The sequence below is a fragment of the Crocodylus siamensis genome, chromosome 4, assembly GCF_052110815.1.
Source record: "Crocodylus siamensis isolate JL-2025a chromosome 4, ASM5211081v1, whole genome shotgun sequence".
NCBI classification, from domain to species: domain Eukaryota; kingdom Metazoa; phylum Chordata; order Crocodylia; family Crocodylidae; genus Crocodylus; species Crocodylus siamensis.
The window spans coordinates 132,634,677-132,652,846 of record NC_143398.1 but is presented as its reverse complement, the minus strand read 5'-3'; the positions used below and the strand labels follow the sequence as shown (position 1 = coordinate 132,652,846).

Genomic DNA, 18,170 nt, shown 5'->3' with positions numbered 1-18,170 from the left:
TCTCCTTTCCTTCAGAGGAAAGTCTCTCTCCCTCCCTACCTCTCTCAAGGCCTCTGCTACATGTTACATACATTTTGCAATTCACACAAGAAAAATTTGACCCAGCCCCACATGCCAAGAAGGAATTACCACAAGAGACGAAGGACTAGCTGGTAGGGCTGCGTGAAACGGCACTGTTCTGTTTTGACCAGCATTCTGAAGTTTCGATGGAGTAGCATTTCATTTCGAGTTTTGTTTCAATTCAGAACTGCTGTTCCGTTTCATTTTGTCAAAACAGTTTTGCTGTTTTGATGCTGTTTCAACATTTCACTCGTAGGCTCGCTTTTTCGATGTTTCACCCATAGGCTATAATGGGGAAGTAGCTCGAAACAGCCTATAACTTTGTCATTTCTGGCCTGATTTGAATGAAACTTGCAGGAATGGTAGTCCCTTTCAAGGGCATGAAGTCTGCTAAGATTCAAAGAGATAGGTGCAGGGGTTTTAGGGAAACTGCACCTCAAAGTCCTGAAAGCAAAAACACTCATGTCATGTGTATGTGTTAAGCCACAGTGGGGTCAAAACTGCAGGCTTGCTAGCCCCTGCTGAGGCTGTGAAGCCCACCGAGTTTCATGGAGATAGGTGCAGGGGTTTGGGGAAAACTGTACCTCAAGCTGCGGACAAGCGAAACTTGTGACATGGGTGACACTGTGTGTTAAGGTGCAGCAGGGTGAAAGCTGCAGGCTTGCTAGTCCCTGCTGAGGCCACAAAGCCTGCCAGCTGCCAAGGAGATAGGTGCAAGGATTTCAGGAAAACTGCACCTCAAGCTGCTGACAAGGAAACCTCGTGACTTGGGTGGTGCTGTGTGTGTGTTAAAGTGCACTCTTACTCAACTGACACCAAGGCAGAAAGCAGGGCAGTTCAACAGTGCTGCCTTTTATGCAGTTTTTCCATCCCTCTCCCAGAGCACTGGGATTGGAAGGGACCTCAGGAATAGATAAGTCACAGGCCAGCTATACAGTCAATAATGAGAGCACTCCTCTCCCCCACACTTTAGTTTCTGTTTCCTTGTTTTGACTTGCCTTGTTTTGTTTTGAGGCTGTTTCAAGTTCTCAGTTTCATTTCGATTTTGCTGTTTCAAGCTCAAAACAAGTTGAAAGAGCATCGAAATGAAACTGCTGGTGAAATTTCACACAGCCCTACTAGCTGGCTATAAGAAGAAAGCCTCTCTCTCAGTTCTTTGGGTAAACTTGGTTTCTTTTATTAGACCAACTCAAGTTTTTGGGCACAAACACCCTTCATCAGGCTGAGGAAGTGTCTGCAGATGGAGCGGTAAAGCTTTTTTTCTTTTGCCTCTTGCCTATTTGACACATATGGGGAACGCAGGCCGTATGCCTACAGGCCAAGGGTTAGCCTGTTCACAGAGGGGGTATGTGACAAATAAAAGCCAAAGCAGGGCTGAGAGCAAATGTCCAAAAGCAGGGCATAAAGGGGGGCACTGAAAACACCGGTTTCTTTGTCATCTTCAGTGACGTGGGCCAAGACCCACCAAGGAACATAGTGGCCTCCTTCAGGCGGGTTGGCTACAGGAAAGATGCCAATTGATTCCCTGGGACAAATACTAACGCAAAGGGGACAGTAGTGGAGGTCAAGGCTTCATAACAAGAGTGCCACGGGGGCCAGCGACCCCTTCCAAGTGGGCACTGCCCAGAGAGACCCTCCCTGGAGTCTTCCAGTGCCTGATGCGCCCCGAGGCCACAGGTTCAGTGCCGGGTGGCGGGACAAGCCGCAGGCAGGACGGGGCGGGCGTTTCCGAGGGGGAGGCAGCGGCGAGGCAGAGCGCAGTCGCTCCCCCGCCCCGCCCCGCGCAAGCCGCTGCCTTCTTCAGTTTCGATTCCCAGCGGCGGGCAGTGACGGGGGAGGAGCCGGGCCGGGTCGGGCCCGGGGGCGGCTCCCGCCACACAGCCGAGCACAGTACAGCCCGGGCCTAGGGAAGCCGCCAGCATGTCGGACCGCGACGTGTGGCCCTTCCTCACAAAGACCCTGTGCGCCCACGGGGGCAGCCTGGACCTGCGGGAGCTGCCCCAGCACGTGGAGCTGCCCGAGTCACAGCTGGACCGGATCGTGAGGGACGCGGGGCCGGGCCGGTTCCTGCTGAAGCAGGCCGGCGGGACCTGCCGGGTGCTGGCCGTGACATCGGTGCGCCTCTGTGTGCGCAAGGAGTGCAAGGGCTGCGAGCGCCTGCACCTCTGCAAGCTGCACCTCATGGGCAGGTGCCGCGTGCGGTGAGTGCGGCCGGGCGGGGCGCCTCTGACTTCGCCCCCCTGGGGGGCGGCCCCGGGCGGGGGCTGCCGGGGGAGCTGAGCTCTGCCGGGCCCTTCCGCTCCCCCTCGCCGGCCTCCTGTGCTGCCCCCGCGGCGGGGCCTGCCGAGACCTAGGGGCTCTGCTAGGAGCAGCCTGTGTTTGCTGATGTCTCCTAGCAGACTGAGCCAGGGGGGATGCCTTCTAGGGGATCGAGCCCAAAGGTGACAAATTCTAGGAGACCGAACCCAACGGGTGACGTCCTCTGGGGGACTGAACCTGGGAGTGACATCTTCATGGGGACTGAACTCAAGGGTGATGTCTTCTAGGGGATCAAGCCCAAGGGTAACATCTTTTAGGGGGTTGAGCCCAATTGGTGACATCTTCTAGGTGACCAAACTCAAGGGGTGACATCTTTTAGGGAATCGAGCCCAAGGGTAACATCTTCATGGGGACAGAGCCCTAGTGCTGACATCTAGGACAGTGCTTCTCAACCTGTGGGTTGCGACCCACAAGTGGATGGCAAGAATATATGAAAGGGTCGTGAACAAACTCGAAAAATGGATCAACAAACCTGAAAACTGAATTCTTCTTTAAAGGAGAGAAACGTGGGTTTTCTCTTGCAGGCTGGCAGAGTCCCAGCCTGCGAGAGGCTGCTTGGGACACCCCCATCCCACACTCCACCACCCCCAGCCCTATGCACTGGGGGCTTGGGGGCATGGGGCAGCAGGTCGGGAGTGAGGGGCACTGGGTCAGATCAGGCCATCGATGTTTACAAATGAGCCCTGGTACAAAAAGTGTTGACAACCACTGTTCTAGGGGATTGAGTCCAAAGGGTCACAACTTCTAGAGGATTGAGTCCAAGGGTTGACGCCTAGGTGACCAAGTTGGCAAAGGTGCTAGATGGGCTTTCCAGTGCTGGATGCCCTTCCTTTGTCCAGCCTTGAATGTTCCTGCAGGGACACTTGAAGTAGTATCACACATCCCAGCATCCTGTGGTCACTGACACAAATGTTCTGGGGCCAAACATCCGACTACCCCATCCATGGTGTGAAAACCCCTGGGCTGTTCTGCTGGAGGCCAGCTGGTGCCCCAGGCACAGAGGGTCTTAGGGATGCCTGTGAGTAAAAAGGTAGAAAGCGGTCTACTAGATCAGACTCTAGGCCAGCATTTCTCAACCTGTGGGTCGTGACCCAAAAGTAGGATGCAAGAATATATGAAAGGGTCATGAACAAACTTTAAAAATGGGTTCTCCCTTAAAGGAGAAAAATGTGGGAAACTGTGTGCTTTTCCCTTGCAGGCCAGCAGAGCTCTGGGCTGCAAGGGGCTGCTTGTGACCACCCCTACCCGACACACTACAGGGGTGGGACCTGGGGGCAGCTGGTTGCGAGTGAGGGGCACTAGGTTGGGACTGGCCATTGATGTTTACAGATGGATCCTGGTACAAAAAAGGTTGAGAACCACTGGCCTAGGCCATCTGGGCCAAGAGCTTGTCTCTCAGCTGTACCCAGAAGTGAAAGCTGAGAGGAAGCACAGGAAGCTGGCAGAAGGCCAATGCCACATCATCTACCCCCACCCTAGGGCTCATTCTAAACTCTAGTGGCTAAATCGGTTTTATAGTTGCATGATGAGACTCTTTTATTTCCCATTTTTTATTAAAATAGCAACATCAACTGAATAACTGATTTCTGGGTATTTCTCTCCAAAACAAAGTCCAGTCCTCTGGCTCCTGCTAAGTTTTTGACTTCATCTACATCCGGTAACAGAGTTTCACAGTGTAATCATAAATTATGTGGAAAGAAGCAATTTCTTTTGATCAGGTTTTGACTTGCCATTTTTTGGCTTGATTGAGTGTCCCCTTATTCAGTTCTGCTGTGAGAGAATAGTGTTCTGCATTTCATTATTTTATATATTCCTGTTCCTCTGATTTCTAATATAAGTAATCCCATTTCTTTTACCCTATGAGGGATTTCTTTATGCAAACTGTAAGGGAAATTACCCTATGGGGATTTCTGTATGCAAGACTCTTTTAAACCTCTATAATACTACAGTATCATAGCTAAGAGGCAGGGGCCAGTACTGAACCTGCTATTTTACAGGAGGGAGTGCCTTATTGCTTTTAACTTTTTAAAACCTTATTAACATACATAAGTTTTCTGTAAATCATATTCGTTGATAGCATTTTCTCCCTTTAAAAGACACATTTGTGTTTGGTCAATCTCTTGCTTTATCTGTATGGTTTAGAATCCAGACAGGGAACCCTATGTTTTTTTCTTATCTTGAAAAATCTTAATGTCTTTCTTTAAATCTTTACTTATATTTTATTGAAAACTACCTGTTTCCTACCTCCCTCCCCAGGCATGTTAGAATTGGGCTGTAATCTTTTTATCTAGGTTTTCTTTATGAAGGAAAACAATGCTTAAAACTTTCCAGATTAAAAATAAAAAGCACTTAAAGATTTTTAATGTGTATCATTCTAGGGATTGGTGGTGGTAGGAATCAGTCCTTTCCATCTTCTATAAATACAAATAAATGAGAGAATTACCCAGATTAATTCAGAGTTGAGATTGAAGGCGCTTTAGTGAAATCCTGGTACAAAACCAAAGCAACATTGCATACAGTTTACAAATAAAGAACAGGACCAATATGCACATTGCATACAACAGCATAAACATCCCTCCCCCACTACAAGCCAACCTGACCTTTATCACTTGCCCTAGTTTAATTTACTCCCTAACATTAGAAATAATAAAACATTCAAGGGTCCAAATAAATCATTAGAACATGATAAAGCCCCCAAGTGGTCTGTTTCCAGGTTGAAACTGTGTTGAAAAACAAGTTTCCAAGTTGATCTTGGCTTTTTTCATTTATGCTGAAATTACTCTCTGGATTACTCTCTTTCAGCCTGGATCACAGAAAGCAGTGGAGGAGGTTGAAAGAGATTAGCAAATTTTTAACAGGGCTGGGATTAACAGCCCTTTTGAGTTGAAGTTTTTAAACATATTCTGTTTCTTGAGGCCCCAAAACTTTAACCTGATGTTCCTGCCCTGGTGAAGCATTGTAAGACTTTCTTGTGAATCCTAAACTTAATTGAGGACTTGGAAGGGTTAACTTGAATTTGGTGACAATGGAATGTGATCTAATTCTTAGCCCTAGGGATGGGAAGTGATGACATCCACTATAGGAAGCCTGCTCAGCTGAACAAAGAGCCTAGAAAGAACTCTTCTTGTGAATCTGAATACTATGTCAGATTATTTGAGTGGGTCTAATAAAAGATACCAGATTTACCCAAAGACCTTTGTCTGCCCATGTCCTTAGACCAACACGGCTACAACCCACACTCTTGAATGGTGACATTATTTTTCCTTCCCTGTCGTCACTTCACTTCATCCCTTCAACCATATTTCATGTGTAGGATAATTCGGCCAGGCTTGTACATCTACCCCACCAGAAAGAAAAAACACTATGATACCCTGGCAGGGAAATTTTCTATATAAGAAGAATTGGCAAATCTATTTTTTCTGATTATTCCTTTTAAAGAAAATGTACTGGGTGTCTATATACACCATATGCAAAACTATGCTGTGGAGTTTTTTAAATGCTTTTTGTTTATTAGGTTCACAGCCTGTATTTTGTAACCTTTTATTGATTTACCGTATTTTTCGGACCATAAGACGCACCTGACCATAAGACGCACCCCTCCTGGAGCCTCAGTCTCCGCGGCAGCGAGTCCCTCCTTCGGACTCCTGCCCCGTCTGTTCCGGCCGGCCATTTTTATTGCCGGCCACCGGCACGGGCGCTGGCTTCCAGTGTAAACAAGCGGCGGATGTCCCGCTCGGGCTCCGCCGCCTCCGCGGGCAAGCTCCGCCCCGTCTCCCCAGGACATGGCATAAACAAGCGGCGGGTGTCCCTCTCGGGCTCCGCCGCCTCCGCAGGCAAGCTCCGCCCCGTCTCCCCAGGACACACACCTTCGGACCATAAGACGCACCGTCGTTTTCCCCCCACTTTTGGGGGGAAAAAACTGCGTCTTATGGTCCGAAAAATACGGTATTTCTATCCATAGATATTCACATGTTTTTGCATTTTAATGCAGACCTACATAACATATTGGTGAAGGTATGAAAAATAACGGGTCCTGAATATAGTTTCTTTTTTAGGCACTGCATCATTTTTCTTACGATGGCAAATTTAGCGATGGCCTATTCTACAACAAATATTCAAATTCTTTTGGGTAAATTTCATTATTTGCTATTTTAGATCTAGAATGGAATGTGACTCCATGAGCAAAACCTGTATAAGTGTCACCACAGTGTGAAGCTCATTCTGTTCTTAATTAAACTGTGCAGATCTATTGACTTCACTGCCCTCAGTTACAGGCCTAGGAGTTTGTACTGGAAATACAGGACCAGGGGCCTTCCTAAATTCTGTATGGCAGAGGTCTTACCTTATTTGCTCATAAAGCTGTGTACAAAACCAAAGTGCTGTGTTAATTTGGGATTAGGAGAAAAAATGCCAAAACAAAGTCTTGTACAGAAGAGGGGTTAGAATGATTAATCACAACATGAAGGAAAATATAATCACAAGGTTCAACCATCAGCCACAACCTATAAAGGTAATCTCCAAAGCAGTGATTCATAACCAAAGTGCTGCTAGGTGCCACTCAATATTAGCACTGTTTTGCATGCAAATACCTGGACTTGATTCACAAGAAATTTCAAATAGAAACCCGGAGCACCAAAACCATTGTGATCTGTTGTCATCTGAATTCTTTGCAACAGAAAAATTTGCTTTTATTTTTTGAAGTGAAAGTTACGTGCTGGCATTTCCCAGGGGGCACTATGACTCTAACAAGGTGTATTCTTGAGTCTGAACAGGTTGAGAACCACTGCTCTAAAGACTAGCTAATTTGAGCAGTAACAGGGAAGGTTTTTTCAGGGGTCAACAACCTACATTCTGTGGAGCTTTTGGACTCTGCCTGTGGTGGCTTTGGTTGCATTTGGCAGTAGGGCTTTGTTGAAGCTGTGCCATAGTGGGTGGGGGAGCTTTGGTAGAGGGGGGAGCTTTCCCTTTGCTGCACCAGTCAGGTAACAGGGAGATGCAGCACAGGTGGCTGGCTTCTAGTGCTTGCTCACTCTGAGGAGCTGGGTCTTTCTAACCCCCAACCAGAAAATGTTTCAGACCCCAGTTTTTTTCCCCATGTTGTTTTAACACCCCCATCCCATGTTGGGTTTTAACCCAATTGTCACTTTTGGGTTACAATTCATCACTTTTCAGAAGAGTGGGACTAATGATTAGCATTGGTCTAGTGTTTTCATTCTTGTTTAGATCTGGCTTGGTTCTTCTAGCCTTCCCAATTGTTTTGGTTTTTGTCAGTGTAAAGGCCAATTTTTACCCTGAGATAAGGAATGAAAAGAGGGCTGTATCATCCCAGTATTGTCCATTATTTCTGCTTCTCAGCTTTATGCAGGACTCTGCTGGGGATGTTCCATGTTTCCTCAGACACTTTCTCTTAATCTCTTCTCTGTCTTCCAAGGTCATCAAGGATAACAAGCTGTGTGACATAATCTGCTCCTTTTTCTATCTTTGTATATATTTTTTGGCTTTTGACAAATTGTGTCTGATAATCCACCACTGCAAGCCCAGGATGCTCAGACACTTCGGTAGAAGACCTTTAGCAAATACCTAAGATAGATTTCTTCTTTTCTGCCTTCATCTACCTTCATGTGGTTGCTTTTGTAAGCCCTGGCACTTGAAAATCCAAGTATTTGATTTTTCTGCTTGTTCTCTCCCAGGTATTGTAAGTACAGCCATGACATCGCCACAGAAGAGAACCGAAAGGTTCTAAGGACCCATGATCTCTCTGGCCTCAATGAGAATGAGCTACGGGTCTTACTCCTTCAAAACGATCCTTTTCTCCTCCCTGATGTAAGTCTTGTTGATTTCTTAAGTACAGCAAGGCTAATTAGTTAAGTTGTGGTGGAGGGCCAGTGAGATAAGGGGTTTAGACTTTAATAACTCAGTTGGTCTTAAGTTGCTTAATGGTGGTATGGTATAGCAGTTGTTTGCATTTACTTGACCAAAGTTTGCGTAAGAGAAGAGGAAAATGAAATGATCAGGCCACAAGATGTGAGCAAGCATGAGTCATGTTAGAAAATTAGAAAAAGATGGAATGGAAAAAAACTAGGTTAAAAGTTGTGTGAAAGTTGCTTAAAGTGCATTTAATGGTTACACAAGTCTAACTTCAGACAAGGTATAGCTTAGAGATACAATAAGAACAATCATATGATTGTTAATTAGGGCAGGGGTATCGAGCTCATTTGGCTGCTGGGGCCAGATGAGTGGCAAGGAGTCAGCTTGTGGGCTGGATTGGGCCATGTAACCTGTCCTCCCTACAGTCTCCTGCATGGTGGACCCACTGCACACAGCACTTTGTTCTGGCCACTTCAGGTTCTGCAATGCATGTGGTGTCCCTCTAGCTGGCCCTGAACTGTGCTGCATGGGTGGGGAGGGAAGGGGGTGCCTGTTCCAGGTGCCATGTATGATATGCATCCTGGAATGACACAGTGTATGGATGTGACAGGTCCCAGAGCAGCTGGAACAGACATGAGGTTGGGCCCCTTGTGGGCCAGCTTAGACGCAGGGCCAGAGTCAGGGGCTGGACAGCAGGGCTTTGTGAGCCAGTTCTAGATTATAGGCCATATCTTTTATGTCCCTGAATTAGAGAAACGCTTAGTAGGAATGCTTTGTATTTTTTTTAACCTTATTTATTAAGCTTTTTGAAATTTTAACTAAGTGACAGAATAAAAAAAATCTGGGTTCATCTAGGAATCTGCTCTTTAGCTGTGAACTCTGGTTCATGAGGAATAGCCCATTTACAGATGAACTAAGATAAGAACTCTAACATGAAACCTAGGTGAAAGTCCTTTTCCTAATTTGTATTTAAATATCAATAAAATTGTTATGCTTTTAGATAAACATGCATTTCAGAAATGTTTAATCACTTGTGTGATATGTCTTATCTGTACTGTTTAGTCATTTATCTCTTTCCTGTATTTCATTATAATGAGTTGTTATTGAATTTGTTTACATTTGCATTTGTGAGTATTTAATTTTAGTGGGAGTGGCTCTTCGAAACTTCCTTGGTTCTCACCCAGAATATATTTGAGGGTCAGCGGGGGATGATATTGAAGTGACAACAGTGAATTGAAGGTGGAAGAAGCTGTGTTCTCTTCCCCTTTTAAGTGGCTTGTTGAGCATTTGGCTAAATCATATTGTCCTTTAGGTTCCACCTCTATTTATAAAGTGAATTACCATGTAATGCCTACCTACCAGGCAGGGGTGCTAGGAGGATACATTGGTGGTGTTTTTTATAAAGACCTGTGACTTCGGAGGATGTTGGTAGCTACCACCAGGAGTAGGTTTGATCTGTGGGCATACACAGAGAAGTGAATAGGCATGTTAATGGTTTTCCATTCAGGATTAGAAGTCACTAGGGTGGTAAGCTTCTTTATGAAGTAAGATGATTGAAACAGTAGAATACATTTCTTGAAAATGGAAACAAAAACTGTACCCAGCCTGATGTATGCTCTTCAGTGTGTTTGGAGCTTCATTCTGTAATGTATGTGGTTGTTACAAAAAACATATTTGCTTTTCTGGTCTGCATAAAAGGTTTGGGCCCTCTGCAGCTATTGCCTGCTCCTCGATGCCAAATGTCAGACTGAAGCTGTTGTTTTCAGTGTGTATCCTCCCAAGCTGGAGGATTCCCAGGAATGAACACAGAATGAGGGTTGCCCTTGTGCACAGTGCTTTTTTTCATTAACTCTTAACTGGCTTTGGGTTTCTTCCAACACTGTTCTGTTTGTGCTGTGTAAGAGCACAGGGGTGCCCATCATTCTGCTCTCATGTGGCTGCCAGCCTTTCTGGCAAAGGGATGGCAAAGGCTGACATGGCAGAGATAAGGCAAAGAGAAAGAAGCAGACAGATGCCAGTGCGGGGGAGGGTTAGCAAGACCAACTAAGGAAGGGTTAGGAGAAATTGCACTCAAGGGTGTGGCAGAAACATCAGGACAAATCACTCTTCTACTGTTAGCCAAGGCACTTTTGGACAAGCTAATATTCCAGCATTTGGGCTGTTTGAGCTTGCCACTCTAGATTGGCTGTTGGCTGTGTATCCCCTATGGTTTTAATACAGTGTGCGCTTTTGACTCTGACCTTAATTTGCCCCCAAAATACGTGTGTTTGTGTGTGTAATTTATGCCTCAGATTCCTACATATGTGTGTGTGTGAGAGATCTGTGCCCAAAATACCTATGTGTGTATGTAATTTTCCCCCCAAATACCTACCTGTTGCATGCATGTGCATATGTGTAATTTGCCCCAAATATCTATATGTGTGTATGTGTGCACCAGAGAGGAAGAATCTACATGCATCATATAACATTGCATTTCCTGGTTCCTTTATTTCTTTCCTCAAGGCCTTGTTTACAGACTGGGCCAGATTTGTCCATGAGCTTCCTTCTGCCTTATGACTGGTAGCACATATTTATTTCCTTTTATCATTGTAAGAGTGATAGTACAGATCCAGCATTTATCTTTCTGTGCAGCCCTGACTTCTCCATTATATAAGAAACACTTCTAGTCCCAGGTCTTAAAACATATCTGTTTGACTTGAACACTCTTAATCATTCTAGTTAACCTCTGTCCTGGGCTGCAGAGCCTCATAATATTTTTGTCACCAACTTCTGTCCCCCCAAGAATCTACTCTGATGATATATGAAAGACCTCCCTAGTTCAAATTCACTGAAGTTGTCTTACTAATCTCTTGATACTTCTACTGGAGACCTAAGGAACTGATGGACCTTTTGCTGTATTCCAGTATCTAGTCAGTTGAAACTAATTTTTTTTTAAACTGAAAGATCCACCAGGTTTACTTTTGAAATGAGAAGCTTCAATGTCTAATGAGACACGGATGTAGAGGTGCCTGGACCTGGGTTATTTATGAAAGGGTTGTTGATATTTACAGATTCACAGAAGTTTAGGGCTGGAAGGGACCTCGTGAGATCATGGGGGCCAGCTCCCTGCTCTGGGCATGGAAAACTGGGGTCAAGTAACCCCAGTAAGGTGTGTGTCCAGTTTCCTTTGAGATAAGCAAGTTTGTAAACAACTTAGGTGAGAGCACGAAGTGCTGAAACTGCTAGAGAGAAAATAAAATGATTTGGCAGAAGTGATAAAAGCAAAAGAACTGACTTAACTAAAGGAATAAAGATCTTCCAAAGAGCAGAAACTAGCAGCAAAGGGTCATCTTCATATAATGTATCAAGGGTCTTTTATATCTATACCCTATGTCAAGGCTGTCCCAACTTCTAAGTGGCGGGGGGATTGCACATCTTGCCAGCTGAAGCCATGGGTGCCCTTTGATGCATGTGATGTGGGGCCCTCCCTTGCTGCCCTGAGCATATGGACACCTCAGCCTTACTCTCAGCTCCCCAGCCACAGGTTCCCCTTCTGCACAGCACCACACACACACACTCTTTCAACCCAACTGTGGGCTGTGCCATTTAGTGCTGCTCCCTGTCCTCCCCTCTTCCTATACCTCTCCATCCTTACCCTCCCCCCACCCTACACCCCCCCCATCTCCCTCTACTCTTCCTCCGTGCAGGCAGGGGCAGATATCTGAATCTGGAGGAGGGAAGGGGTAGCCTGCAGTTCCTGGCTGCAGCTGCAACTGGAGCTAGGGGTTGAGTAGCACTTGGGTATGAGCCCAGGGTGGGAAGGGAGGCTTAACACCATGTGGGCTGCCAGCTGGACAGCTCTGGTGTAGGCTTTCAGGTTAGGCATCTACCTCTTCCCACTAGCCAGATTTATCCACACAGAATAAGTCGGGGTTTGGCTTCCAAACTGAGCCGGAATCATTCAAGTTACAAAGACTACATTCTACTACAACCTGTTGTGTAATATTTAAGTTTTTATATAGACTTAGTTATTTGATACCTTCCAGAACTTTTATGCAGGCAAGGTTCTTTGGGTAGATGTGATATCTTTTATTAGACCAACTGAGTAGCTGGAAAAAAGTTATCACATCTGCTCAAAGAACTTGCCTACCTATGTCCTTAGACCAACATGGCTACAACCAGCAACTTAGGTTTTAGGCATCACTCTTCATCCAGAGATCTTCAAGCACTTTATAAACAAGTATGAAACATCATTATCCTCATTTTCTAGATGGGGAAACTGAGGCATAAGTGGGTGCCCAGGCTCATCTGGGTGAGCTTGAAATAGATTCTAGGTCTCCTGATTTCCCATACGGTCTTCCCTTCATTACCACCCTTTCATTAAGCAACAGGATTAGCATCTGTTGCCTATTCTTCTTCTTTTTTTACTCCTATCTTCCTCTCTCAGCAAGTCATTGGATGAGGATTTCCTATTCTTATTTTATTTTTCCATGCAATCTCTGTGCAGTGTTCATTAGCAGGGACAGAGCCCAAGATACTCTCCTACTATTTCAGAAGGAAGGGAGTGTGGATCCTAGGCCTGGGTGAGGCTTTGTTGGCCAGTTTCTTCAGTTTGCATACAACCACTTACTCAAGACTCCCTAGGATTGCCACTTCCAACCAGAATTGCCTCTCCAAACCCTCACAACCAATTACAAGGCACAGAACTGGATGCTTAAAGACAGCCTTATAATATACCATAGATTAAATCAGGGGTGACCAGATCACTTCCAGTACTCTGCCACTGCAGTGAAAGGGAAATAGTTTTTAATAGTTTGGTCTCACAGGATTCCTGGAAGAGGGACATCCTTCATGTTAGTGAGGAAGGCATATGGCAGGTGACCTGGAAGGAAGATGCCTCCTCCCTTTCTGGGAGGAATATTTGAGACTTTGCCTCCACAAAATACCTTTCCCTTTGTGGTAGACAGTACCCCTGTGCCAGAGTAGCAGAGTAGGTCACTGGTGTCCTCATTCAGGACCTATGGGAATTCCTTTATGCTTTGGGGGCACCAGTCCTTGCAGGTTCAGTGAGCAGATAAAACAAACAAAGATAAGGCATCTCCGTATGCCCTATTAGTTTATTTTGGTAATGTTAAATCTTGTCTTTAATTATTTGATGTACCATTTAAGTCCTTATAGTAAAAATAGTCACTTTTCAGTTCAGTTCTATTTTTCTATCTGAGCAGTTTTGTATTAGGTGCTGGTATGTAATTTAACACCAATCTGTGATTAAGTGGCATGATTAATAAGGTATAACTTGTTTCCTTCTCATTCCAAAGTAAGAAACCCTTAGAAGAAGCCACTAGAACTAAAACAAACAAACAAAGTAGCACATAGCCCTTTCCAAATTTTGGTTCACAAAGGTATACATTGAGAAATTTTGAGGGTTGATAATATTCCACTGGTTGAAAAATGTTGGGAACTGTTGGCCTATGGCTGTGGTGCTTGATCTCTAGCCTGTGAGGCCATGTTATCTGGCCCATGGGTCTTCCCAAAGGTCCAGAAATTTGGCGGCAGGAGAGCAGTGGCAGCACTGATTGCTGCTCCTCTGTCGCCAAGTGTCTTTCAGCCTATGGGGCTTTCCATGTGTCTGGACATGACCCTCCATACTAGATCATGCCAATGCATGGCCAGGCCAGCACACCAGATTGCATCTGCATGCTGACCCCATGTTGGATAAGGCCTGCAGACTGATCCTGTATGTGGGATCTGACTCGTAAAGTAGTACTGCACCACTCATCCAACTCATGGGGCCAGAAGGTTGAGCATTGCTGTCCTAGGGTAAGCCTATGTAAAATGCAGTCTTATGAGGAAAAGACTGCCTTTCTAAGGTCCAGGTGATCATTTCTGCTACTGTAGTCCTTTGGGGTCCCATCCATGACTGGGGCTCCTATGTGCTAAGTGCTATAAAAAGCCTTAGGAAATAATACTTCATATTATACATTGTAATGGTCTTTGAGGTAGTAGTTGTCTTCCTGTTGCCTATTTGTGCAGCACCTATTACTGTGGGACTATAGCCCAGAGTATAGGCTATTGCTGTACTGCAGACATTGCTGCAGTACAAGTAATAATACTAACAAATAATAATATTAATGTATGCCATGGGCAACTGGTGTCATCTTAGTCAGGGGGGCACGTGCCCCCCCTGCAACCAGTCCTGCCAACTGGGGGTGGTCCCCGTGTGGCCAGTCTCGCTGCTGGGGGGCAGTCTTACTGACACATACTAATATATGTGCTTGTCGAAAAGAGCCAGAGGGAAACTGGTGAAAAATGTCAGATTACTCCTGGTAACTTCACCTAAAATTTGCAGACCCTGAAAATGGTTGAGCAGGCTTAAAACATCCTTTTTTGCTAACTACCAGAAATACAAGCAGATTACAGACACCTTAATTGATCTCAAGCACACTATATTCATTCTTTCCTTTTTAGAACCTGTATGGAGGTTGGATTAAGAAAGGAGTCATAGTGAAAAAACGTCTCTATGTATCTCACATTTTGCATTTGACTCCTCCTTTCTGACAGGTTTGCCCATTCTATAACAAAGGCGAAGGGAATTGCGCCCAGCAACATAATTGCACCAAACTTCACATTTGCCGGCACTTTCTCCATGGGCAGTGTAGGTTTCCCACCTGCAAGAGATCCCACAGCCTTCTGAATTCAAAAGCACTGATGTTGCTGACACCGGAAGGGGTGAACGATAACATGGCTCAAAACATCCAACTGATCTGTGATCACAAGCATGTTACATTTAGCCAGGAAATAAGCCAGAGGAAAAGTAAGTCGTGACCAGGAGGTGGGCTTAAAGAACAGCATGAGCGATCTATTTCCTCCATCCAGAGGACATGGATGGAGGCTATTTCTTCCCTATGTGCTTACTGGAGCACCCCCCTCCCTGTTCTTTTTTGCCTTTAGCTCTCAACAGTACTGAAGAAGCTGGAAATAAAAGGAAAGTACATACTGGCAATAAAGAAAAAAATGAGTCTGCAGAAACTTCCAGTACACCTACCTCTCCATCACGTGCCTTTTCATCGGTGGCATCAACATCACAAGGTAAAGTGAGATGGGTGCCAGTTGAGCATGTCATCTGGCTGCTCTAAGTCTTTCTGCTGTTTTTTGTTCTTAAGGGTGGGCTTAGAATTTAAATTCACTGTGAGTGAATCCTCCTTTAGCTTCAACATTTGCTCTATTCACAAAAACATAGCAAACAATGGCTCATCCTGTCATAGTGTATTGGGGAGAGTGCTCTGTGCAATAAGTATCTGCTTCTCTTTTGGTATTTATAATGTATTTCCTGCCAGTAACTACTGTATAGGAAGCTGCTGCTGAGCATTGGTAGTAGAATTAGCATTTAATTAGCTGGAAGGAACATGCCAATGAGTAGAAGGGTGCTAAACAGGAGTGTCCAGCATTGCACTGGCAGAGAAAGGTGGTTAGCTATATTAGAAGTCAGGCAGAAGGTAGGGTAGATGGATACGTTGTAGACTAACTGAATCAGAGATCTATAGCAGGGTTTATGGTTGTAGCTGTGTTGGTCTATGTACATAGGCAGGCAAGGTTCTTTGGGTAAATGTGATATGTGTTATTAGACCAACTGAGTAGTTGGAAAAAAGTTCTTTTCAAGCTTTCGGGTACAAGCATCCTTCTTGAGCCTTAGGGAGCGTGACAAGGGCATGCTTCCAGGCCCGATCTCAATATCAGCCTGCCTCCTGTCTATGGGCAAACCACCCATAGTTTCATAGTTTCATAGTAGCTAGAGTCGGAAGGGACCTAGGTAGATCATCTAGTCCGACCCCCTGCCTTGGCAGGAAAGAGCACCGGGGTCAGATGACCCTGGCAAGGTGCTCATCTAACTTCCTTTTAAAAATCCCCAGGCTAGGAGCCTGCACCACTTCCCCTGGAAGCCAGTTCCAGGCCCTAGCCACCCTGACTGTGAAGTAGCGCCTCCTAATATCTAATCTAAACTTACCCTCCGCCAGCTTGTGACCGTTATTCCTGGTCACTCCTGGCAGCGCACGGGGGAACAGGGACTCCCCCAATACCTGCTGATCCCCCCTGACCAGTTTGTAGCAGGCCACAAGGTCCCCCCTTAACCTTCTCTTGTGGAGGCTAAACAGGTTCAGGTCCCGTAGCCTCTCCTCATAAGGCCTGCCCTGCTGACCCCTGATCATACGAGTGGCCCTCCTCTGAACTCTTTCCATATCGTCCACGTCCCTCTTGAAGTGTGGCGCCCAGAACTGGACGCAGTACTCCAGCTGCGGCCTGACCAGTGCCGCATAGAGGGGGAGGATCACCTCCCTGGACCTGCTCGAGATGCATCTGTGGATGCATGACAGGGTACGGTTGGCCTTCTTGACTGCCTCCCCACACTGCCGGCCCATGTTCATCGTGGAGTCAATGACGACTCCAAGATCCTTTTCCGTCTCCGTGCTGGCAAGAGGGGAGTTCCCCAACCTGTAAGTGTGGTGCCAGTTCTTCCTCCCCATGTGCAACACCTTGCACTTATCAGTGTTAAACCCCATCCTATTCTCATCCACCCACCGTTGCAACCTGTCAAGGTCAGCTTGTAGCCTATTGCACCCTTCTAGTGCACCCACATCCCCCACATCTTAGTGTCATCAGCAAACTTGAACAGGGTGCTTTCTACCCCCTCATCCAAGTCACTGATGAAGATGTTGAACAGTGCGGGCCCGAGGACCGAGCCCTGCGGAACCCCACTGCCCACGTCCTTCCAGGTCGAGAAGAACCCATCCACTACCACCCTCTGGGTGCGGCCCTCCAACCAGTTGGCGACCCATTTGACTGTGTGGGCATCGACACCACAGTCTCCCAGCTTTTTGATGAGGACAGGGTGAGAGACAGTGTCGAAAGCCTTCCGGAAGTCCAGAAAGACTACATCCACAGCAACCCCTGCGTCTAATGATTTGGTGACCTGATCGTAAAAGGCCACCAGGTTGGTCTGACAAGACCTGCCACTGGTGAACCCATGTTGGTTGCCCCTGAGCATGCATTCCCCCGCAAGGCCCTCCTGGATGTGTGCCAGGATAATTTTTTCAAAGAGCTTACCCGGGATTGAGGTAAGACTAACTGGCCTGTAATTTCCCGGGTCCTCTTTTTTTCCTTTTTTGAAGATAGGGACCACATTGGCCCTCTTCCAGTCCTCTGGCACCTCACCAGAGCACCACGAGTGCTCATAGAGCCGCGCCAGGGGTCCCGCAATGACCTCGGCCAGTTCCTGTAGAACCCTAGGGTGAAGATCGTCCGGACCAGCAGACTTGAACACGTCCAGCCTCTCCAGAAGTACCCTAACTAATTCCTCGCTAACCCCTGGCCCAGGCGTGTCTCTCCCGGGGCCCAAGGGGGGCCCAGCAGGGAGGTGGCTGAACTGGTCCCTACTTAGGAAGACAGAGGCAAAGAAATCGTTAAATATGTTAGCTTTGTCATCTGGCGTGACGACTAAGTTGCCCATCGTGTCCTGCAGGGGCCCCACATTACCCGGGACCCTCTTTTTACCCCCTATGTATTTGAAGAAGGACTTCTTATTGTCCTTAATCCGGGAAGCTAGTCCTATCTCCATCTCTGCCTTGGCCTTCCTGACTGCCCCCCTACATCCTCGGGCGACTGTAACATAGTCCTTCTTGGTGATGACCCCATCCCTCCATTGGGTGTATGCCTCCCTTTTAGCAAGGAGACATTCCCGGATGCTCCTAGTGAGCCATGGGGGTTTATGTGCCCTCCTGCTCCCTTTGACCCTTGTTGGGATTACCTCCCTTTGGGCATGGAGGATCGTCTCCTTAAGGAGCAACCACTCACCTTCGACATCTGGTTCCCTTCCCCTCTGGGTCCTCAGCACTTCCCCAACGATCCTCCTTAGCTTGTTGAAGTCAGCCCTCCTAAAGTCTAGGGCT

General features: G+C 46.5%; 1 protein-coding gene across 1 annotated transcript in view; it reads left to right on the top strand.

The window, feature by feature from the left end:
• The first annotated feature begins 1,871 nt into the window (after nt 1-1,871).
• The window catches only part of LOC149866515 (protein mono-ADP-ribosyltransferase PARP12-like), a 39,853-nt gene continuing 23,554 nt past the window's right edge, over nt 1,872-18,170 (top strand). Inside the window, exons 1-4 of the mRNA XM_090043816.1 lie at nt 1,872-2,261; nt 8,070-8,202; nt 14,788-15,040; nt 15,178-15,315. Of these exons, the coding sequence (XP_089899942.1) occupies nt 1,981-2,261; nt 8,070-8,202; nt 14,788-15,040; nt 15,178-15,315 (805 nt within the window). The 5' untranslated portion in view covers nt 1,872-1,980. The remainder of the gene's footprint in view (nt 2,262-8,069; nt 8,203-14,787; nt 15,041-15,177; nt 15,316-18,170) is intronic.